Source organism: Haliotis rubra, unplaced genomic scaffold, assembly GCF_003918875.1.
Source record: "Haliotis rubra isolate DU_JTF1 unplaced genomic scaffold, ASM391887v1 Scf6, whole genome shotgun sequence".
In the NCBI taxonomy this organism is placed as follows: Eukaryota; Metazoa; Mollusca; class Gastropoda; order Lepetellida; family Haliotidae; genus Haliotis; species Haliotis rubra.
In genome coordinates, this window is record NW_025767301.1 from 3,232,862 (window position 1) to 3,258,546 (window position 25,685).

Genomic DNA, 25,685 nt, shown 5'->3' on the forward strand with positions numbered 1-25,685 from the left:
TACTGAAGAAATTAATTGCCAAGTTTTCCACTTGTCCGGTCTGCCCATGCATAATGTTTACCAAAGGCTGGTTTCGTCTGGAACAAACCTGCTGATAGAATACACCCTTTCAAAGGAATTAAAGCCTAAACCTCAATGCGATGTTCAGTGTCTTGAACAACCCGGTTTGGGCTGGGTGAATTGTGATCACGATAAGAGCACCAGAGTTGGGACTGGCAAGTTCCGGTGTATCAAGTCTCTCAATGACGTCACGATAATTTCGACGCTCGTCGCCCACTGTACAGCGGTATTAAGTTTTAAGGTGGGTGAAAGATGCTATGGCTGATCATCCTACCAGCAAGATTGTTGTGAGCATTCACTTCCCTGGGCACGCATCACACTTAAATGAGCGGCAGCAACCTACGTGGTTCGTACATCCACGCCTGTCGACAGCTTTTGAGAGACCTTATCCTTACAGTGATCGTAACTCCTGTACTTATACATGGGTAGTCGTAGCGTTTTGTGGAAGGGGGCTGTTCTTGTATCCTTGGCTGTAGTTTGATGCTCTCCTTGTGGTGGTTTTGTAAAGTTTTCCCTCACTTCTCTGTGGGAGACATTCATGTGAACTTCTGTCTGTGAACTTTTGCCATACATCACTCATCAACGATGGCAGCCAAACATAACCCAGTGGTTGACAGCTTAACGAAAGTCAAATAACAATCATCCATGTCACTTATCTTCACCACCCAATCATCTTGGAGTCATGAGGCAGCCAAACATAACTCAGTGATTGACAGCTTAACTAAAGTCATACAACAATTACCGTCCACATTATATTTTCTTCTTGCTTTACAAGAGAAATATATTCTATTTTTACTTTGTTATGAGATGTTCTTGGTTTCCTCAAAAGACTAAATATGACGACATTTTGGCTTTCTTCTTTAATTTCTAACTATTCTTTGAAGTTTTAAATATGGAATTTGAGCCTGATATTCCATTAACTAAACCAATAATAATAATCAGATAAGCGAGGGGCCTGTGTCGGGTTCCTAACAAGCGCTGTCGTAGGACACGAATAACTACTTCATCGTGAGTAATTATGTAGTGAACAGAAAAAGGTATTTATGATAAAGATTGAATACCATATCATTGTAATAAACGTCATGTAATTTCAAATCAAATTTGTAATGCTATAGATGCTTGGATATCCGTGTCCTGGTCTTTCAAGTTCATGTCATTACATCTAGTAGTAAATGTTGCTTTATGATGCAGTCATGAAAGTACATCTTGTATATACTGACGGTGGCATTTAAAGGAACTATATTTTTACTTCACATTTCAGGCATGTGATAACCTATGCCAGGGAGACTCTATAAGGGGGAGTGGTCACTCCTCGGAAAGCTCCTAAGCTATGCCTCGGCTCGTCACGTGACCAGTGTAGCCAATATGGCGGCAGCGTAGTTTTTAAGGTTGAGCCCGGTTTATTTTCAACAGCTGATTACATACGCTGAGTGTTGTGACAACTGAAAACCTACATGTAGAAGATAAGTTACCTATTCTGTCACTTCATTTCAAGTCAAATAATTGTTATTAGTGTCAGTATAAGTACAGTAGCTTTGTAGTAAAGTTTCAAGTGGGCATGTTGTAGCTCACTGGCTTCAATTCTCAGTACACAGCGAAGAAAGACTAAATTATTGCGCTAAAAACTTCTTTCACATATTCGTTTAATTTTTAGAAGGGAAATATACCTTTAGTTGAAAGGTGTTTGCAAGTAATAGTGATAGTTTTATAACTTAAAAAATTTTGCTAGGGTGTATTTAAGGTGTGTGAAAAATATGACATATCGCCGATCTGCCATTGAAATACTACAGGGCGTTGTTTGAGTGTTTCTAGTTAGTGTTCAAAAACATCTTTCACATACACCTTCAATTTTTATGAGGGGAATATACCATCAGGTGAAAGGTGTTTGCAAGTAATAGTGATAGTTTTATAATTTAAAAAAAATTGTTAGTGTGTATTTGAGGTGTGTGAAAAATATGACATATCGCCGATCTGCCATTGAAATACTGCAGGGCGTTGTTTGAGTGTTTCTAGTTATTGTTCAAAAACATCTTTCACATACACCTTCAATTTTTATGAGGGGAATATACCATCAGGTGAAAGGTGTTTGCAAGTAATAGTGATAGTTTTATAATTTAAAAACATTGTTTTTAGTGTGTATTTGAGGTGTGTGAAACATGACATATCGCCGATCTGCCATTGAAATACTACAGGGCGTTGTTTGAGTGTTTCTAGTTATTGTTCTAAAACATCTTTCACATACACACCTTCAATTTTTATGAGGGGAATATACCATCAGGTGAAAGGTTTTGCAAGTAACATTGATACTTTTTTTTTTTTTTTTTGTTGTGTATTTGAGGGTGTGTGAAAATATGACATATCGCCATTGGTGCTTGTGATGCTTGAGTGTTATAGTTCTAAAACTTCTTTCTTTCTTGTTGATCTTAGTATTTGACAAAACTGGAAAGGTGTTTACAACGCTTTGTGATAGTTCTAAACTTTCTGTTCTTGAGGGGTCTGTGACAGTGTCAGTTAACATTCTGTCAATGCCCATGTCATTCCACACATGCAATAAGATATCTGAATTAGTTACTAATGTAAAACATGTCTCAAAGTAATTTTTTTAAAAAGGACAGCTGATGTTAACATTTGTGCTCTACCGATAGTTTTGCGTTCTTTAACATGTTTGGGGAGGGATGGCCGTGGTGTATCATTTATTCTTTCATTCATTCACATATGTTCTTTTTCTTTTGTTCTTTTTCTTAATTTCTTTCATTCATTCACATAAAATTCTTGCTCTTAATTCATTCATTCATTCATTCATTGTAAAATTCCGACTGATACAATACACTGGCTGAAGTACTGTTTAAAGCAGCCGAAGTTGCGCTGGGACCGAACCAAGTCACTATCCCTGTTGTAGAGTATCCCTGCCTATGCTGAACTACACGTGGTTATTCAGTCTTGCTTTATTTGTATTGGGCAGTGAGAGCAAAAAGACACACCGTTTATTCAAATTCAGCATATTATCAGAACACAACACAAACTGACAACTATTCTGAGTTAACAATGATTTGTGAAGAAATATAGAACCACGTTGTATGTCACGGTTTTGTCTAAGAATATCTGTAGGTCTGAAATACCTTGCGATATTTGTTCAGAGACCTGGCGACCTTACTGAAGAAATTAATTGCCAAGTTTTCCACTTGTCCGGTCTGCCCAGTTGCATAATGTTTATCAAAGGCTGGTTTCGTCTGGAACAAACCTGCTGATAGAATACAACCTTTCAAAGGAATTAAAGCCTAAACCTCAATGCGATGTTCAGTGTCTTGAACAACCCGGTTTGGGCTGGGTGAATTGTGATCACGATAAGAGCACCAGAGTTGGGACTGGCAAGTTCCGGTGTATCAAGTCTCTCAATGACGTCACGATAATTTCGACGCTCGTCGCCCACTGTACAGCGGTATTAAGTTTTAAGGTGGGTGAAAGATGCTATGGCTGATCATCCTACCAGCAAGATTGTTGTGAGCATTCACTTCCCTGGACACGCATCACACTTAAATGAGCGGCAGCAACCTACGTGGTTCGTACATCTTTTGAGAGACCTTATCCTTACAGTGATCGTAACTCCAGTACTTAAACATGGATAGTCGTAGCGTTTTGTGGAACGGGACTGTTCTTGTATCCTTGGCTGTAGTTTGATGCTCTCCTTGTGGTGGTTTTGTAAAGTTTTCCTTCACTTCTCTGTGGGAGACATTCATATGAATTACTGTCTGTGAACATCTACCATACATCACTCATCAACGATGGCAGCCAAACATAACCCAGTGGTTGATAGTTTAACGAAAGTCATACAACAATCATCCATGTCACTTATCTTCACCACCCAATCATCTTGGAGTCATGAGGCAGCCAAACATAACCCAGTGGTTGATGGCTTAACTAAAGTCATACAACAATCATCCATGTCACTTATCTTCACCACCCAATCATCTTGGGGTCATGAGGCAGCCAAACATAACCCAGTGGTTGGTAGCTTAACGAAAGTCATACAACAATCATCCATGTCACTTATCTTCACCACCCAATCATCTTGGAGTCATGAGGGAGCCAAACATAACCCAGTGGTTGATAGTTTAACTAAAGTCATACAACAATCAGTCCAATCATCTTGGACAGGGAGCCAATCATCCAGTGGTTGATGTCACAGTCATACAACAATCATCCATGTCACTTATCTTCACCACCCAATCATCTTGGGGTCATGAGGGAGCCAAACATAACCCAGTGGTTGATAGCTTAACGACAGTCATACAACAATCATCCATGTCACTTATCTTCACCATCCAATCATCTTGGGGTCATGAGGGAGCCAAACATAACCCAGTGGTTGATAGTTTAACTTAAGTCATACAACAATCAATGTCACAGGATCAAGAAGAACACATAATTGCAAACTTTGTTACTGAACCAAGAGCTGCCCTACTCAGGTTAGAATTGGTCTTCAGCAACCCATGCTTGACATAGACGGCTAACCAGATACTAACAGAATTAGGTTTTCAGGTTCATTGACTTCATTGACACATCGTATCCCAATTGTGTTGATCGATAATTAAGCTGTTGATCACTGGATTGTCTGGTCCAGACTTGATTATTCACAGACCGCATGCAGCATTAAACAACAAACAAAATCTACTGAGGCATGAAAGCCAACACAATATGCAGGTTGCAGTAATACCATGTTCAGAAGTGAAATAGTCCTCATTCTCTTGGCCGATAAATAACATAACATATTTAAGGAGGGATATTTCTTTTTCATTTATTACATAAATATTTATTTACAGTGCAGTGTGAAGGATTTCACAATAACAAGTATACCGCAGGTATCACAGTCAGTTTACAGACACACACAGCTATACAAACATTCTAATAATTCAAGACTGATATTAACCATACACAGAGAATGACAGATTTCATATCAGGTGAAAAAGAACATATATATTTGTCACAATTATCTATCAGTGCTCCAGACAGATTATGAAGTATTTATGAGAATCATCGTTTACATTGGCTATTGGAAATATTGAGTATTTTTCACTCCCCGTGTCCAGTCTACTGGTAATTTTTAGAGCAATGTGGAGACATTTTTAAAAGAATTCTGCTTAAACTGCTGTTTCAGGTTGGTTCTAATTTTCTTCTGTTCACATGCTTCTCCAAGTGTCACCTGTCAGGAATGTTTACAACACCATTACATGTCTCAGGTGCTTCAGGAGATTTTAATGGTAGTCAATAAATAAATACCTGACAGGTAAGACATACAGGTACAAAAGCTGAAAAAGCTAAATTTGGTAATGCACAGTGCTGCTATACTAAATGTTTTTCGTAATTTTCATGCAAAATCTTAACAAAAGCAAATCCAAATTAATTGGGTTTTGTTGATCTAACATTTTTACACAAAGACATAGCCTCTCTGGTGTTCTGATACAATGTGTACAATGAATACATTGTGAATGAATCATTAAGGTATTATTCAATCCACCACAAAATGTCAACCTAATGGAGACAGAAGTCCAGAGTGATGGAGTGGAAAGGAATCTATGGCCAGGTCCAGTAGTGACACTGGTTACCAGGCTGAATGGACATGTTTGCTCTTGTTTGTGATAACACTGATTGTCAGTGATCCACTCATGTCACTTTCACCATTGTTTGCCTATAATGCCAAATACAGCAAAGCTGATATATTACATACAACCAGGGGTTTACCTCGACTCCCAAACATGGGGGTCCTGGGGACCAGTAATTATTGATTTTAAGGGTTCTTGCAGGCAATATGACGGTCCTGTGAGGTAACAGTTTAGAGAACTGTACGTGTTGATAATTTCTTTAGAGTTTGGAAAGGCTCATTGATCATGTGGACTGATGGGTGAAATGATGCAAGTAACTGCTGAGAAAGAAACAACCAAACACTTAGCATTTTTCTGCATCCATTCTCTACATTTGTGTGTACTGGACACACACATAAAACCCTACTACAACATATCCTGACAGATAAGAGACATCTTTCACCCCAGGGTTTCTAAATGCAATGAGAGCTACGTCATGATACAGTGAACAATGAACATTCACCAACTGGCAGAGTAATGCTGCCAGCAGACATGACACAACATAACAACCTGAATTGGTATTTATCATATGATGCAAAAGGGAATAATATTTCCATCAAATAACATTATGCCAGAAGCTCTTTTATTGATAGTTTTGAGGTCCTGAGCCTGGAACTTGTATCTGAATCACAAAAGGAATTTTTCTAATAACAAAAATTTGGTACAAGGGTCCAGTGACTAAAAAAATTGAAAATTGTCTCTCTTTAACTCTCAAAGTTCACTAACTTCAAAGATGAAAAACACTCTGCTGGTCAATACATTGAAATCCTTTGACTTTTCATGGTTTTCATTTCACAAAACCAACAATCAATATAAATGGTCACTTGAAATGTAGAACTGTTTACATTCATATTTCTATTTCAGCACAAGCCCTGAGGTCTTCTAAAACCTTTCACATTTGTGAAATGACCAGCCAAAGTGACAAGCTGCCTTGAATACAACATGTACAATAATTCCTAATTACCAAGACATAATTAGTTTCCATACATGTAGTCTCAATACCATTCCCACAAACCTGGGAATTGAATCAGTGTTGACCTGTGACAACGTGACACCACAGAGAGGATGTCATTAGACAATGACAATGGACGGACTTATACATAACCACATGTACAGGTGGACGATAATTAAACACCTGTTGCCGTACATTTCCATGTCACATTCTTATTTTAAATAATTCTGTAGATATTTTATGATAATTCATTTATTTTCTTTCACTCATTGGTATAGTCATACTGGAACATTGATTATGTAAAGGCATGTATATAAACTAACATTTCATAAGGTATCGTTGGTATTTAGACATTTTTCAAACACGTCTATGTCATACAGCAATCTTTCCAAAATCTTCACGAATATTTGGACTGACTGACTGAGTTTTGGTTTTACGCCGCTTTTAACAATATTCCAGCAACATCACGGCTGGGGACACCAGAAATGGGCTTCACACATTGTACCCATGTGGGGATTCGAAACCAGGTCTTCGGCGTGACGAGCCAACGCTTTAACCATTAGGCCACCCCAACGCCCCATGAATATTTGGAACATAGGAAAGTAATGGACCTTATCCAGGTGTATATATGAACATGGGGAGATGTTTGTCAATACAAAATATTGTTTAAGCAAGGTGATCTTGTCCTTCTCACCACAACAGTCCTACACTGTCAGCCCCAGTGAGCAACTGGGGTGGTCACAATGACAAAGAATGAATAAAAGTGACATTTACCCTAATTGATACCTTTTATATTTTCCATTCCAGTGTGAAAGAGATACAAATATGACCAGGCTGTATTGACACCATATCATTCACTGCTGTAATTTGTGACCAGCTTGTATCAAGGCTGGATGAGAACTCAGAGATGTGTTGTGCTGTTTCCTGCAACTCATGTGACGACGATAGCCTCACTGACAGGCATGCTGATGACGCCGGTGATGATGGGGACACTCCGACCTTGTTTCAGCACATATACCTACAGGACAAGAACACAGGGGCAACTCAGTTCTTAACTGTATTTGGATAGTAATTGGAAAAGGGATTTATCAACTTGTTCGTGGAAGCCTGAAGCAATCAGGACAGAAATGGTTCTGAAGCCAGTTTCAACAGTTTTCCATTTATATCACCCTGTATCAGTGATGAAGACACCAATATTTATCTTGCTGCATATCTATCCCATGAAATGAGTTTATATAATATATATGTAAATATTTGTGGCCCAGTTCCTGAGCCATTCCGACAAAATGGTTGAACAATCTGCATTTGTGTACAATGTACATATCTGTATATGCTAAATATGTACACCAATATTACCACACGATGGGTAGTGTTATTTAAGCTATAGTTGACATGTGATTAATATGCAAATGAGGAACTCCTATTAACACATTCCATACATAGATACAATCCATTAAACTAAGTGGTTTGTTGATCCCTCAACACTTTTTTGTGGAAATAAATATGTTTACAACAAATGCAATGCCCACTTACATACATGGCTCTTTTATATTGATAACAACTTTTAATCTTTGTAATGCCATTTCAGATCTAGATCTTGCCAAATTATCATGTGAATACTAAGTAAGTCGATAATTGTCTCCTGTTTACACCTTCACTATACTTACTGGTTTCGCAATATTAATCTCATTAACTTCATCATTATGTTATTATATTTGTACATTAATCCAAACTTGTGTAAACATATGATTACATATATACATGCATTAAGGATGGATTTGGATGAGAATGAATATGACGAGAATGGGATAATACAAAAGAACAAGACAACGGGGAAAGGGGGCAGGGGAGATGGATGAATATGGAATATGTGTGAGCAGAAAACTGGTTCACCATGCTCTGTTCTCACCATGGTAGGCCATGGTCTTATTTTGTAAATGGTAAACCATGGTGCCATTTACAGCACGAGGTAAGCCATGATACACAGTGGTCTGTTCTCACCATGGTAGGCCATGGTCTTAATACTTCAATGGCAAACCATGGTGCCATTTACAGTACATGGTAAACCATGGTATATCATGGTCATTTCGTGCTCATTTCAGCTGAGGGGAGTTGAGAACTGAGTGGTTGTTAGTGTTGGAAGCTAGAACTGAGATGTTAGAGAAATACAGCCTCTAGACTGTGACAGGTTCTATTCAAATCAAACAAATCTTGAAATCACTGACATTATGCTTGTAAACTATGAAAGTCCCCTACACCCACACTAGTTCACTCCTTACCTTGACATTGTCGGACACTCCCTTGTCACTCTGACAGTCTATGAATGTGTCATAGGAGTAGTTCAACCCTGGCACCAACATAGGCACCTGCAAGTAGAGACACATGTCTCAAACACACAATAACACAGAGTACCTTGATAACATCAATCATTACAGAATGAGGAGAAGCAAAACTGTTGGGGTATAGTGAGAAACAATCATTAAAGGTTCAACATTTCAACCATTCAATCTCCTTTTCAGTCAACACTTACAAGCATGGGGTCCTGGAGAATTAGCCAATCACTGTATTATTGAGGGACTGACCAATTGTTATTTTGGGGTGGGGTGGGCAGACTAGGATTACTATTTGTATAAAATACTATGATAAAGACTAATAAAGAGAAACAGAGTTTTGTAACTGTTCACTGTGCATGTTAAACATCCTTGGAAGGAACTAATGTACTGGGATTCTAATTAATTGTTTGGCACTTCAACTCACATTATTCTGGTGTCCCCTGCGGTGATTTTGCTGGAATATTGCTGAAAGCGGTGTAAAACTAAACTCACTCACTCATTCACTACACTCACATTAAACATCGTTCTGACTAAATGAATATGCTCTTTCTGACAATAACGAAAGCCTCTCTTCACCCCCACAAATTCTGAAAGGAGGCTCCCAAAAGAGTATAACATCAATGCTTCTCAACATCATCCAGCAGTACGTAAACAAGGAAACTAGTGCAACCCAATGTCCCCCAATCATTCAGTTAATCAAGTCAGTCAGTTCGTTTTACAGATGTAAGATGTAATTCAATTAGATCCTGCAAACCAAAGGGAATCATTCCACCATTAATGTTCGTGAGTGTGAATAATGAAAATAGTTTTATGACCATTTGGGGATTTTTCACGGATCAGGATTCAACATCAGGATAATAACAGTAATAAATTGGTTGTTATACGAGAATCAAGTGCACTGCTTTTACAAAATGTTCAAAGGAGTTCTCCGTAATGCCTCAATTTGTCTGGTTTTAGTATGTTTAACATGCCATATTGATGAATGTTTCTTTCAATGAAAACAGAGCCATGAGCCCTGGAGTTCACCTTCATCACTACAGGGGTAATTCAAATATCAAGTGAATTATATAATTTTAGCCAAACTACTGACTACTTAAAGATCCCTCCATAGGTTAAAGTTCTGTCAATACTGAATGAAGAAAAATTATTTCATTAATAGGGTTGGTATTTTTGTTTTAATAATCTGATGAGTGAGTTTGGTTTTATGCCTCTTTTAGCAATATTTCAGCAATATCCTGGCGGGGGACACCAGAAATGGGCTTCACACATTGTACCCATGTGGGGAATCGAACCTGGGTCTTTGGCGTGACAAGCGAGTGCTTTAACCACTAGGCTACCCCACTGCCCCTAATAATCCACATATATTGCCTGAGTATTACAATTAACAGATGACTTGGTGACTTGGTTGGCTGTGTGTGACTAGGCACCAAGAGGATGGATCATAGTTTACAATATTTACCACTGGATTGTGTGACGTCAACTAATTGTTTGGCATATAAATGTTGAAATAAGATATTTCAGTTTAGGTTGAAACCATATGAATTTGGCCAAAATGGATCGGTTTGTCAGGCTCATTGACATGGCCGTCTTTCCCAATTGCATAGAAAATGCTGGTGATATCAATCACTAGATTGTTCAGTCCTGACTCAGGTACTTACAGAATGCAATGATCACGATTGAATTTTGTTTAATGAAACATTAAGCAACAAATAAAGAAGGAAGAAAGCATACAAAATTAAAAACAAAGAAAGGTATTGAAAAATCAAATCCCATACCTATCAGCAACTTACAAATAACACAGCCATTTGTTTTCAATGAACTTTTACAAACAGAATATCATGATAAAATTAGATAAAATATACTGATGAACAATCAATTATCTTGAAAAAAGCAATACATCTTTTTATTACTCAATATTACCTCTCTTTGTGTTTAAAGTAATTCAGTTCATGATAACAAGTTACTATAATTCAGTAAAGCAATTATGTGCATCATGTGTCATATAGTTTGAGAAATTATACTCTCTGCTTTAAGGCCTACAATCAGTTCTTGCAAAAAATAATCATCTGATTACATAAAAGGATGCTGTGAATGACTGAACACATAAAGATTGAGCTTACTTTATGACAAAAACACATTCTCTATGTAGGTACAAATTTAGATGTTTTCACAAATCAAATTATCCTAAGGCCTCTGAAGTCTTATAAAAGTGGGAATTTTTTTTTCTATAAATGTTACTTCAGTGAAATGTCAAAGAAGGTATTAACTTTGTTCTCCACTCCATTATTGATAGAATCTGCATCAATTTGCAGAAGAACTGGAACACTGCCCATATAGCTAATGGATAATACTCATATTGCACACAACTGACATTTCTCGTCAAGCATCAATCTGTCAATGACTTAAATTAGTTCTGATGTACTCAGAAACAGATTGAGTGACTCTTCATATGAGGGAGCTTCCATAATTATCTCCTTACAAACCAATGATCTGGCATTGTTTGTCAACAATCCCTTCCAGTACTCTGTGGACATCATTTGACATTTATTGTACCCTTCACAACAAGCTACAGTACAGTGTTCTCTAATCACTTTCATGTATGTTTCAGCGTACGTTCAGTGCTTGGCAGCCACAACGGGACTGCACATTCAGCCACAATGATAAATCACCTACAGCACACGTGATGCTCGGAATGAAATAGAAACTTCAAAGTATGCGACATTTTCAATCCCTCACTGCTAAGCTGAGGCAGCAATAGATGCTAGCTAGATAGCCAGATTACCATTTTAAAGTCACTACTGTACGTCCCTCTGCTGCTGTCAGAATAACACTGTCAACGGTTAATCTATCAACTTGCCCAGCGAAATCAATAACAAAACTGCAAAAGCTTGTTCATCACAACTCACTGAGGTGACTCCGTTCAGATTTCCACCTTCAATTACTACTTTCAAAGACTTTGTACTTGGAAACTACATAAAACCTAAAAATAGCCTTCCCAGAACTGGTACTTTGGAAGTCTTATTAATTTGCTGGTTACAAAAATAAGCTGGAGGATTCAGTAGCTCACCTGAAATTTTAAAAATATTTGATCAATTTAGTGGGTTTTTTCATAATGCACTCAACAATACTCCAACTAAATGATAGCATGACTTCTTTGATCAGCATTCTAGAAGTTGGGTAGATGAAGAATGAGGACTATTTTTATGGATATACAACTTCTTTATTCTGTATAGGCGATGTTTCGACATAGATTTTAATGTTGTTCACCACTTGCTTGAACAACGACATTAGAATCTATGTCGAAAACGTCGCCTATACAGAATAAAGAAGTTGTATATCCATAAAAATAGTCCTCATTCTTCAAATGACAGCAGTTGGTAAATAATCAAGTCTGGACCAGACAGTTCAGCAACTGACATTACAAGCATCAGTCTATGCAACAGGCATGCAATGACATGCATCAGCCAAGTCAGTGCCTCCAACCACCTGTAGCATTAGTCGCCTACTATGACAAGCATGGGTATCTGAAGAACAATTCCTTGATCTTCATGGGTAGAGTGCTCAGAGATAGGAACCACTGTCTGTAGGGTAAGTGTTCATTTCAACTGATGTCCCTGAACAACATATCAGCAAGAACAGGCATCCCTCGCCATAACGAGAGACACCCACGTTATACATAACTCGGAATAAAGGGCCATTAAATACTACCCTGCACAGGGTTCGAAAAAACAGCACTCAAAGGTTGAAGCTGTCAAATATCACACTACACAGCAAACTATAACCTATGCTATTTGTCATACCATAAGTGAGTGAGTTGGGTTTTACCCTGATTTTAGCAATATTCCAGCAATATCACCTCAGGGGACACCAGAAATGGTCTTCACACATCGTGCCCATGTGGGGAATGGAACATGGGTCTTCAGTGTGACAAGCAAACACCTTCACCACTAGGCTAACACACCCCCCCCCACCAATCCCCCCAATCAAATTTCATAATAATGCACACATAAGTGACGGAGTAATATTGTTGCGATGAGACCTGTAGACCTGATCAATAACAGACATCATCAGTTGATCGATAATCAATACAATACCGACAACACATTGACAATCATGACAAGATATTGAAAGTTTCGGCAGAAGTTTTTCAGATGAATTTGCAATGTCCAGATAAGGTACCAGAGCTCTGAATGGAGTAAAGCACCCATCAGTTTCAGAGAAGAAGTTTATGATGGTCAAATGGCCATGACATAATCAGGTTGGATCATCAGAGCAGGTGAGCTAAACACAGCTGTTTACTGGAATGTTACGGAATCTACTTATAATATGTGTTCCTCCACTAAGCGGGGGTGGTGGGGTAGCCTAGTGGTTAAAGCGTTCGCTCGTCACGCTGAAGACCCGGGTTCGATTCCTCACATGGGTACAATGTGTGAAGCCCATTTCTGGTGTCCCCTGAGGTGATATTGCTGAATATTGCCAAAAGCGGTGTAAAACCAAAGTCACTCCTCCACTCTGCCCTTTGGTGGAGGATTCTCATTCAGTTTGATCTTGTGGCTGCCCTTGTAGTCAGGTGTTTGGTACTACCTGTCCTGCCCTAATTAGCCAGAGATCTATTATATGATACGAGCTGTATATCTATTTTGGCCTTGACACTTACCCTGGATCCAGGGCCTATATTTTCGAAGCTCTGTTAGCGCTAAGATAGTCAGTAAGTGCCATACATTAACATTAACTTACGACTATCTTAGCGCTAAGAGAGCTTCGAAAATCTAGGCCCTGATCCACAAAACATTTGTAACGTTACAACCTTGTCATAATTAAGTCTATGGTTTACCATTGGCTTATGAATGTCGTAGCACTACAAATGCTTTGTGTATCAGGACCCAGAGTGAGTTAGTGGGTTGGGTTTTACTCCGCTTTTAGCAATATTACAGCAATATCACGGCGGGGGAACACCAGAAATGGGCTTCACACATTGTACCCATGTGGGAAATCGAACCCGGGCCTTCAGCGTGACGAGCCAAAGCTCTAACCACTAGGCTACCCCACCGCCCCTCAGGACCCAGAAGTCTAGTATGGAACACCAGTGGTTGTCTCTTTTAGCAAACTGATCCTTTAATCTTCAAGCATGTATTCCTCCAGGTGTTGTTTTTCAAATCTTTCAAATGGACCTAATCGAATGAAGTCTTACGCAAGATTTTACCTGAGAGAAGGGAAAGACTTGTACACTTAATTGCTTTATTTGATAATGGTAATTGGCACACTACAAAGACAATGTGCTTTATTCCCATCTAAAATCATACAAATGCCATTTAGCATTTATGATGCCCTAACCACGACTGCTTTGATGTCTTTTGAGGGATTATAAATCTGTGGTGATGCGGACATACTGGCACCATTACCAGCCATAATGACACAATAACATAAAAGTATTTGTGCATTGTAGAACTCAGGGTTGAAATTACATCTACAAAGGACATCTGAGGCAAAATTCTTTAACACAGAGATAGTTCTCGCAGGTGGACGATGGTGTGTCACAATGCTGACTGGGTTGGTTTTAATGCCACTTTGAACAGTATTTCTGTTACATCAAAGTATAACAAGTTGTATGCCGGTAGAGAATTGCAACAGTCCAGTACACGATGTCGCCATGTGTCAGAAGCAATGAATAGATGACAGAGAGGAAGAATGTTCATAAAATGTCACATCTTACCGATTTAACAACTGACTTACTGCACTGTCACTTGATTAGATTATTCTTTAAACTTGTACAAAGATATATGATCAAATGAGCAAATATAACACACTTTGAGGAAGTAATGTGCTAAGACATATGAGCACTGAATTGATTGAAGCTTAAAAAGTTCTGGCTTATATCAGGCATATAACACAAATTTGTACTGTAATAACATCATAGTATTCAACAAAGGACATCTGGACCAAATTAAATTCTGTGTCAAACAGTCCTTAATTACTACTGGTGAGTGTGGTGTTGTAGGTGTATGATTCCCTTAATGGGCAGAAAATAATTACCCTCCCTACTGCATGTCTGTCTACCTCACCTCACCTGAATCTCACCTGAACCTCACCCAACTAAGAGTGTCTTATTTACCAGATCATGCATGAGCACTACCCTCTTGCCCTTATATCACCAGAACCAGCACTGCTGAGAGCAAGATTAGATTAGGTCTTGTTGGAAGAGGCCAACTGGATGGGTGGTCAGTCACTTTACGTATCTTGGTCTGGTTACATGCTGATTATTTACATGCTGACCTGGCTGTAGTATTACTGACTGGGACGGTCAACAACATTCACTCGCTGACTCATGTGGTGTATTTCAAAGAAGTGAGTGAGTGAGTGAGTGAGTATGGTTTTATGCAGCTTTTAGCAATATTCCAGCAATATCACATCGGGGACAACAGAAATGGGCTTCACAGATTGTACCCAACTGGGGAATCGACCCCAGGTCTTTGGTGTGACGAGGCAACACTTTAACCACTAGGTTATCCCACCGCCCCGTATTTCAAAGAAAGTGCATAAAGGCAACAGTGTCCTCAAATTGACCATGTGACACCTACCATCTAGTATGGATACTTACTGACATGTATGTGTCAAAAACACTGTAAACTCTGTGGTACACTTTAACCATAATACATGCCAGATGCATAAATACAGTCAGAGCTTTTTTTATCATCACATCAAACAAATCAAAGCAGTGAAATTAAATCCAAGGCTGTCGTTGGTAAAGAAGGCTTGCACATACATAAGTGCTGCTTGGTGAACTGGCTGGTAATTTGGTCTTTCAGATGGAAGGCTGTTGCTACACAGGTATCTCACCTTGATGTGTGTTTTCCTGAAGTTATACAGCTTTTCATCATAGTCAAAAGTGATGAAAAGGTTGGAGGAGGCTTGGCTGAGAGATGTATTCTGCAGGTTGACTGTCATCTTGAATGTGGGACCAATACCTTGCACCTGAGAACAAAACAGTACAAAACTGACGAAAAAATGCAAAAAGCATGTAAAGATCCCGGACACCTCTTATTCACCTTCTTTATAATACAGTATTTGTGAGATATATTTTTATCTACACTTTCTATTTATGTTAATATGCTTCTTCACATCCTCACAGAAATTCCCCGATATGTGGTATTAGCCTGTCGTGTGCTTTTGGAAATTAACTCCTGGTATTAAAGTGGAGAGTAAAAAACATATTTCATCTACAAGAGCAGTACAATTATGAAATTGGTCCCTGTAGTTCGACATTTCAAAGTTCAAATAACATACAATGTTATGTTATGGAGTTGAAGCTCACCTGGATATGTAGGTAAAGTTTTAGGTTAATGATAACATGTTTTACATGCATACACACCCTCGGGTCAAGTTTACTCATGTGATAAAATATTTTAATTACATAAAATTAATATTCCCACGTCAACAATAACAAGCCCAGAATTCAACTGGATGATAAATGCCATCATTACATTTCACTATCAAGCATGGACAACAGGAAGTGACTGCACTCTAGCCCATGAAGGGAATCTTTAAGAGTTATTGTTATGCGCCAACAGCTCCACAGGGACTAATCATCTGAGCCAATGTCCTGCTTCAGCCAATATCAACATGGCCTTTTTGTAATTATATCATCAAAGAAGCCGCAAGGAAGGACCAGCTGAGGGGACATCGTTCCTTTACAATGTCCATGGTGACTTTTCAGTACGGCAATGTACACTGAACATACAAAGTTAAGGATCATGAATATTTTGGGCATGAGTTTATAAAATTGTGTGCTAAGTATTCATTACAAAATTCCCCCAAATCTTTATGAGTCCTGTATTATTTTGTCAGTATAGTTAATCAGGTTGTGCAAGGTAGTAATAGGGTTGAACATTTCCATAAGTTAAACATTATTGAATGACATTTTGAGTAAAATGAATAAACTAGATTGCAAACATAAGTCCACATACGAAAAGAACATGTGTTATTACGAGATGGTGTAACAACAGGAGTAACATGTGTAATTCGATACAGATTTGTTGATACTAGTGGTGTTCCGATTAATTGAAATAATCGAAGATTAGTCGCAGTGACCAAACAACCAAGCAATCGATCACATTTTCTCATAATCGAACACAAACCATTTTGGAACTGCTGTTTTAGTCTTTGAAACACTTGACGATGGAACATATCTTCGAAGTTGTCAGGTCCTGAAAACTTGTTTAATTCTTAGAAAACTCACTTCACTAACTGAAAAGTCATGACTGAATATTTCTTAAAGACTCCAGGAAGTTTATGGTCATGGTACATTAGTCATCACTTTAAAGTAGCAAGTTGCATCATCTTATACCTATCTGCAATAACAACCTGGATAGGAAAATCTGAAAATTGATGCTAACCAATTTTTATCGATGATTTTTCGTTGGTAATGAAGCAATCATCAATTATGAGATTTCAACAAATTCCCAACACTAGTTGATACACTGATCACAATGAGATTGGTGTTTGGTGGTTTGGCTGACCCACTAACTATGACTGTGATGTGGATGGAATATTGTTAAAAATGGTGTAAAACCATCACACACTGACTGACAGGACTGTGATGTGGATGGAACATTGGTAAAAAAAGAAGTGTACCCATTACTCCCTCACTCTCTCTCTCTAACACTCAAGGTATGACTTCATATGAATCGTGACCAAATGCCTTCACATGACAAATACAGTATCTCCATCACTCCTTGGAGCATCCACAGTTATGGTCTGTTTGCAGTGAAAACGTACCGATGAATTTCACTTTTAACAAAAAAGTAAATCGAATAAAGTGAAATTGAGGTTGCGAATCCTCATAATTTTACCTTGCAAATTGAACATGTAAATCTCAGAATTTTATTCAACTTATAATAAAAGTTGTTTAACAAACAATCATAGATTCAAATTGCTATTATTTGTTTGTATTACAAGGGGGTATGCACATTAAATGAAACACAGAGACCAAGTAGTGTTGGTTTAAGTTAACGCTCATCAAGAACCGCACGTGCATTTGTTTCACTGTTTCAACTACTGCGCTTACACCCCCAAACCAATAAAAGCAATTTTAAGCTATGGTAGTTTGTTAAACAACTTTTAACCTAAGTTGAATATAATTCTGAGATTGAAATGGTAAAATTCTGGTAAAATTATGAGGACTCGCAATCTTAATTTCACTTAATTTGATTTTCTTTTTTGTTTAAAGTGAAATTCATTGGTACGTTTTCACTGCAAACAGACTATAATAAACTACTGTCTAATATGTCGGCCTTCCACCAAGCCACTGTAATATTACTACAGCAAGAGAAGTTATTTTACAAGTGTGGAGAGAAATGGGCCAAGTTACATTCCCTTTGCCGCCTTATCTTCCTGTTTAAAGAGTAAGTAAATGAGTGAGTTTAGTTTTGCGTAGCTTTTAGCAATATTCCAGCAAAACCACGGTGGGGGACACCAGAAATAGACTTCACGCATTGTACCCATTTGGGGAATCGAATCCCGGCCTTCGGCATGACGAGCAAACGCTTTAACCACTAGGGTCCTCCTGATTAAAGAACAAATGGACACAGGAAATTGGGTACATCATATACTTGTCAATGTGATCATGGAAAGAGATCAGTCTGGTAATATCAATGTTGATCAAACTTTTTGAAACTTTCTTTCTCCTAAAGGGTGGTGGGGTAGCCTAGTGGTTAAAGCGTTGGCTCGTCACGCCGAAGACCCGGGTTCGAATCCCCACAAGGGTACAATGTGTGAAGCCCATTTCTGGTGTTCCCCGCCGTGATGTTGCTGGAATATTGCTAAAAGCGGTTTAAAACCAAACTCAGTCAGTCAGTCTTTCTCCTAAATAACTTTGGAAAAGTAAGTAATATGACCTTGTTGACAGCAACACCTTTAAACAAACAAAATGTATCCCTTACTCTCTGAATTATACGTACTGAACAAAGAGATTTAGGAATCAGGAATATGTTTAGAAATATTTTTATGAAATTGTGAATTCGGTCATCAATATGAACGCATTTTCCTACAAACATTGATAAAAAATCATATCCCCACAAATATTGATCAAAAAGCATATCCCCACAAATATTGATCAAAAAAGCATATTTCTACAAATATTGATCCCTTACTTGTTGGTCAAATGAGAAGACAGGAAGTATGTCTTTCATCAAACCATATACCCCACCTCTCTAAAGCTTCACAAAGTCAAGTGACGACACCACCAATACACTGTCTACCTCAAGTGTGACAGAGAGGGCGCCTCTCCAGCGCTGTTGACAACACCGGCACACACGCCTACATACAGCACCTCCCTGACTACAGCCCGGGAGACAAAGTCCTCTCAATTACTCCAGCCAACAGACATGAGTTTATCACAGAAGTGTGCTACACCTATATCCTGTCTGATCCATTACCCGACCAGTCTTTTATTAAATTGCTGTTCTCAACACCAGTGTGGTTAAGGAGAATGCTAGGCTGGCATCAAAGAAGACAGCAATTCGTGGACTGCCACAGAAATGGCAAACAGCGACACAGAACACGATCAGGTATCTGCCCATGCTGTCAGCTGGTGATCACAAGGGCAGCCCTTTAGGGTGACTTTTAATATCTAAATGGTCTCTTTAATAGAGCAAGTGCAGAGACCGCTGTGCTCATTATTCCCTCAATTAGGAGTCTGGTGTTAGGACCTTCAGCTCACCCGCCGTGCTCGATGGTCAAGTTGGTCTAAAGAACTAGGGTGTAATACAAATCGGCCCCAGCGTTCTGATGTCTAGGGTTCTGACCAATCAGACTGACCTCCCTGGCTGTAGGTGTCGTCTGCTGACATTTGATGAATGTGCTACTACATTGGACCTAATTGGGCAAATCAACTTCTTCTACAGCATGATTACATCAAAGTAGTAATTTGGAAGCACTGTGCCATTTCAATGTCCCTTGAAACCTGCCAATCATTTAATGATTTTATTTACCTCTGTCACCTGTGTAGTCCTGGGAGTAATATTTCAGCATTTCCCGTACTTTCGCCCAATTTGTAATTTTGAAGCTGATGGGTTTCTTACACGCCATCTCTAGCCACATCTAAATTCAAATTTGTTGATCCGAATGACTTCATTACATTAATGGTGAGTTATTTTGTACTTTTTCTGTCAAGGGAGGCAGTGGATTGTTAAGATTTCTTTATATGTGGTTGGTGAAAGGTCAGTGTATTTAATGTGAATTTTTTCACAGATCCTTTCACAGAAGAGACATACTATGGTATATTACAACCATGGAAGAGAGTGAAGGTTGTTTGAAAGCAAATTCAAGCTGCATCATAGGTCTGTAAATAACTGTGTCTAGGCCACAACAACATGTGTTTTTGCATGTTGTTTGTTTGTTGCTAAAAGCTCATCTTAGTAGTAATCCAGCTGTATGTAACAGACTGAAAACAAGGACAACCAGTGGTTGATATACTGGGCAATGATTAATACAAATCTGGGTTATAGTGACACACACCCGTGAAGATCCAGGTTAGAATTGATCTTCAGTAACCCATGTTTGTCGTAAGAGGCGACTAACAGGATTGCTGTCTTGTTTGACACATGTCATCGTATTCCAATGGTGTAGATCAATGCTCATGCTGATCACTGGATTGTCTGGTCCAGAATTGTTTATTTACAGACCACCGCCACATAGCTGGAATATTGCTAAGTGCAGCATAAAACTAAACTCACTCACTATAGTGACACACATCAACCATGTTGTCAAGCCTGGATGACTTAAATCCATTTTGTCACCTCATGCAACAATTACTGGTTGCTGAGGACCAATTCAAACTTGAAAACATTTCTATCCTGGAAACAGCAAAAGCAATAAATCACTGAGGTTCTCAAAGTCAACCTGCCTCTTAAATGCCTCTGAAATCCCATATTGTAAAGAGCTCTAGATACTGATAAAACTGCAGTGTCTTTAATCATTCTAAACATAACTAACAAAGCATGCCCAAGGTATCATACTCCACACTTTTCGCTGGTGATATTGGTTCTGGTAACTCTCAAACTCAATTAATATAAGGATGATAGAGCTGTAGAACCAGAAGGGCACAACATGACAGACTTGCGGTAAGTGGTGTACAATGCTTTTACTGTTCAAGGTTTCAAACTTTGAGAACTTTGTGTCACCTATGTCACCAAAGGAGTGAGTGAGTTTAGTTTTACGCTGCTTTTAGCAATATTCCAGCAATATCACAGCAGGAGACACCAGAAATGGGCTTCACACATTGTACCCATGTGGGAATCGAACCCAGTCTTTGACGTGATGAGCAAACACTTAAACCCCTTGGTTGTTGTGGCTGTTGTTTTACACCAGACGGCACCATTAGTGCAACACATCACACAGACAATAACCAAGTTAAACCAGTCGATGATATCCTGAGTAACATCCAACATCGTCACACCATCAAATTGACTCATCATCTCTAAAAACAACAGAAAGATCAGGAACTGTCAAGATCCAGGAAGAAAAAGTAAAGGCAACATACTTGTGCTGATAGTTTGACTGGTTCGGCTGGATCGGATGAGATGGGGTTCATGCTGGTCTCCAGGGCCTTGAGGTACTGGCGGGATGTGTTTAGTCGCAGCAGGTACAGGTCACGTTGGAACGTTCGGTGCATCGCTGAAACAAAAGCAGTGATGTGAACTATAGCCAGGCTTCTTAATACATTATCCATTAGTGACAAACCAGTGATTCATATTACGAGCAACAAGCACAACCATGAGGTAAGGTGAAATTGGGTTTAACGTCGTGCTGGAGAATATTTCTCTCATATGACGACGTGCATGCGTGTGTATGTGTATGTGCGGCTGCTTGTACTAGCCCAGACTGAAGCTGGTTTTATAGTGCTAGCCCACTGAGATACCATGCCGCAGTGAAGCATGAATACCCCACTCAGACACATTATACTGACTCCAAGCCGACCAGTCCTTGTTGTACCCATTAATGCCGAGCGCCAGGCAAGGACCAACAAGTGCAATATTTTAACGTCACAACCATGAGGATACGGTTTATAACACTTCATCAAACTTGACCATGCAATCATTTACATTGCCAGGTACAACATGCATAGGTTGCCAGGAACCAGTTCTAACCTTTTCCACATAACTTCAGTTTATATGCATAAGGCAGCTGGAACCAGTTCTAACCTGCTCCACATTACTTCAGTATGTATGCATATGCAGCTGGAACCAGTTCTAACCTTTTCCACATTACTTCAGTATGTATGCATATGCAGCTGGAACCAGTTCTAACCTTTTCCACATAACTTCAGTTTATATGCATAAGGCAGCTGGAACCAGTTCTAACCTGCTCCACATTACTTCAGTATGTATGCATATGCAGCTGGAACCAGTTCTAACCTGCTCCACATAACTTCAATCTATTAGGTTTTCATACATTGTGCCCTTGGCATGAATGGAACATATATCTTGTGGAACCATCCAGAAATTCCTCGTCAGCTTGGTACAGATTTTACTCAGTCTTAAATTGCATTTCAGTCTCACCACGATTTTAATATCTGATAAAACCAAAAGATTAGAGTCATGTACATTGACAATTTTACTTCTTGTTCACCACAATAATAAACAGAAATGAATCTAGGATTCAAACTGGAATAACAACACAATCCAGTCGAGTGGACCACCAGTATCCCCTCATTCTGAAGTCAGTGGGATAAGTTATTAGTTATAACTGTTATGTTAAAAGTAATCCTTCATTGATTATAGTATTTTTATTAAACTTACATGCCAACCAGTCCATTATATTAATTCATAAAGAAGAAATGTTTTAAACTATTATCTGTATAATCTGTGACATGAAATCTGTTTTACATAAACATGATCCTGGGATCTTGAATGATTGAATGTTCAGTTAACCTTGTTAAGACTGACTTTTCGCCGCTCTTGTTAATAATCATCAAACAGAAATAGTCATTGACATTAATCATGGCATCTGAAGAGGGTAACCCATCAATTATAAATTATAATCAATCATATGAATATCCTTAATGTTACTGATATACTACTCCAATTTTGACAGGGATCCTTTTTATCTTCGTATGATTATCCTTATCAAAAGTTGAATAGCATATATCTATTATCTAAGTACACTGTCATGCAATTACATACAGACTTTGAGTATATTTGGACTGTGAACAGGGTTTCTGATCTATTTTTTGAGCTCTTGTCAATCTTGAAGCCTGACGCCTGGTAAGTGTAATTACTTTCTGGAGAAAAAACACTGCCATTCAGATAAAAAAAAATTTTTTTTTTTATTTTGGGAGGGATACTGAAGAAAATGTCCCTTCCATCAAATAAACTGACTTACAGTCTAATGAAAGTGAAAGTTTGACTTTTTGAAAGAAGCAAAAATCTTCAGTTCACAAAACATCAACCCCAAGCCAAGAATCCCTAAATATTGTTGCAAAGTGTGCCATGAAGTCATGAGCTGACTTTCACACAGTGAAGCACTTACCAGTCAATTTGGTCATTTGGTCTACAGCTGGAAGTCATATGACCCAAATCTAAATCTCAAACTATTTTCGGTCCTACTAATGTTGTATAATGAGTTCAGCTTCACCTCCAGCCATGGCCTCTGTCAATAACATCATCATTTTCCCTCATACCAGCAGGCAGATAACCATTTTCATCATGTTCATATCTGCTGAGAACATATCAAAATGTAAGTTTGACTGGTCAAAAGCTGAAACAGCAAGATATCCTCATACAAAACCCTAGCGAGATGATGTGTGAGTTAGTCTAGTAATAGACAACTATTCAGCCAAACTACAGCAGTATCACAGGGGTGGCACCTCGAATGAGCCACCATATTGCAGCAATGTTGCTGAGTGTCACGCGGAACAAGAAATATACCAAACCAAGAATGAGCTTCCTCCTTCATATATTTCTCACTCAGCTGTGACACATACATCTATGACTTCTTCACATACTTCAGAACAATGACTGACTGACTGACTGACTGAGTTTAGTTTTACTCCGCTTTTGGCAATATTCCGGCAACACCACGGCTGGGGACACCTGAAATGGGCTTCACACATTGTACCCATGTAGGGATTCGAACCCGGGTCTTCAGCGTGACGAGCGGACACTTTAACCACTAGGCTACCCCACCGCCCCTTCAGAACAATGAATAAAACAATAATGCCCAATGATTTGCCTGGTGTGCGTTGGTCACAAACATTTTATAATTTACCAATCCTAATTTCTATAAAACATTCTGCTTTGAAAGCTAATTAGGTGAGATATATACTAATCAACATGGCAGTGTTGTCTTCCTCAGACATCACCACAGACATAAGAAGCCACGACATCAACATGGTGTCCTGTTTTCACTAATTTCATTGCAATTGAAGATATGGTGGCTAGTACTCTGTTAATAATGGAGCAACATTAGTCAAAATACAAGCTACACAAGCAGGAGAATACGGGAATCTAAGAACTAATTCCCATATTAGATAGGGGCCATCTATTTTGCTATTTGTTGTCCTTTCTCATGTAGTACGATTTCATCTTTCTTACAATTTGTGATGCTACCAAAACATATCTTGTTACAATGCGAATCTTTGTACATGTATTTTAATGAAAAAAACATTACAAAAATATAGTGTCCGAATTCACAGCAATTTCCCACCAAGTGGACTGAGTTGCAATAATGTTGTGCTAAGTGTAGCGAGTTATGTCCCCTTATCTTTACACGTGCGTAACTTCTCTGTCGATATTTAACAAAATTTTGGACAAAATATGCCACTGTCCTTTTTCTAACTGCCTAAGTATTTGTATTGGAATTTACACCATCAGGCAGCAAATTTAATATTCTACATTTCTGAGTAATTTTATAGCCGTAGGTAGATCTAGTGACACATGAGCATTAGTCTCGCATAACATTACTTTTTAAATCTCATCAATGTGTGCATTGGAAAAAAAACACCTCAGCATCAAGGGGGTTAATGACACCATTGTCAATTTATGGTCTACTTACTTTCACCTTTAAACACATTGATAAAGTTCAGTTATTTTTATGAAAATCTTCAAAGGATGTGCTACAGAAAATGAGTTGCAAGAAACGGAGCCTGGAAGATACAGCAGGTGAGCTACAGTACAGATGCCACATGTAGTAACAGAAAACAAGAAGACAAAGTCATCAATATTCCCGCAATGGTAAAATACTCTTCTTGAATATGTCAACTAGTTATGATTATGTCAAATGTTTTGGTGTGTATTTAGTAAATTTCTTTAAAAATATAGATCAGAAACACTTTTGAGAGCATTTTTGTGACTTTGTTATTTCTGAATCTTCAATACCTATGTTGGATTATTAGATTAGGGTACTTGTAACAGATAACAACTTTGTACACTCTTCATACATTCTATCTTTTCTGGACCGCCTCCGTGTGGTAGTGGTTAGAGCATCCGCCTGGAGAGCGGAAGGTCGTGGGTTTGATCCCCGACCGCGTCATACCAAAAGACGTTAAAATATGGTACTTGTTGGTCCCTGCTTGGCGTTCGGCATTAATGGGTACAACAAGGACTCGAGTCAGAGTCAGTATAATGTGTCTGAGTGCGGTATTCATGCTTCACTGCGGCATGGTATCTCAGTGGGCTAGCACTATAAAACCAGCTTAAGTCTGGG

General features: G+C 38.6%; 1 protein-coding gene across 1 annotated transcript in view; it reads right to left on the reverse strand.

Annotated features, from left to right (window-relative positions):
- Positions 1-7,238: 7,238 nt before the first annotated feature.
- Positions 7,239-25,685, reverse strand: part of LOC124255352 (Bardet-Biedl syndrome 1 protein-like) — a 56,458-nt gene continuing 38,011 nt past the window's right edge. Inside the window, 4 exon segments of the mRNA XM_046689248.1 lie at positions 7,239-7,669; positions 8,931-9,017; positions 15,822-15,956; positions 21,523-21,656. Of these exon segments, the coding sequence (XP_046545204.1) occupies positions 7,583-7,669; positions 8,931-9,017; positions 15,822-15,956; positions 21,523-21,656 (443 nt within the window). The 3' untranslated portion in view covers positions 7,239-7,582.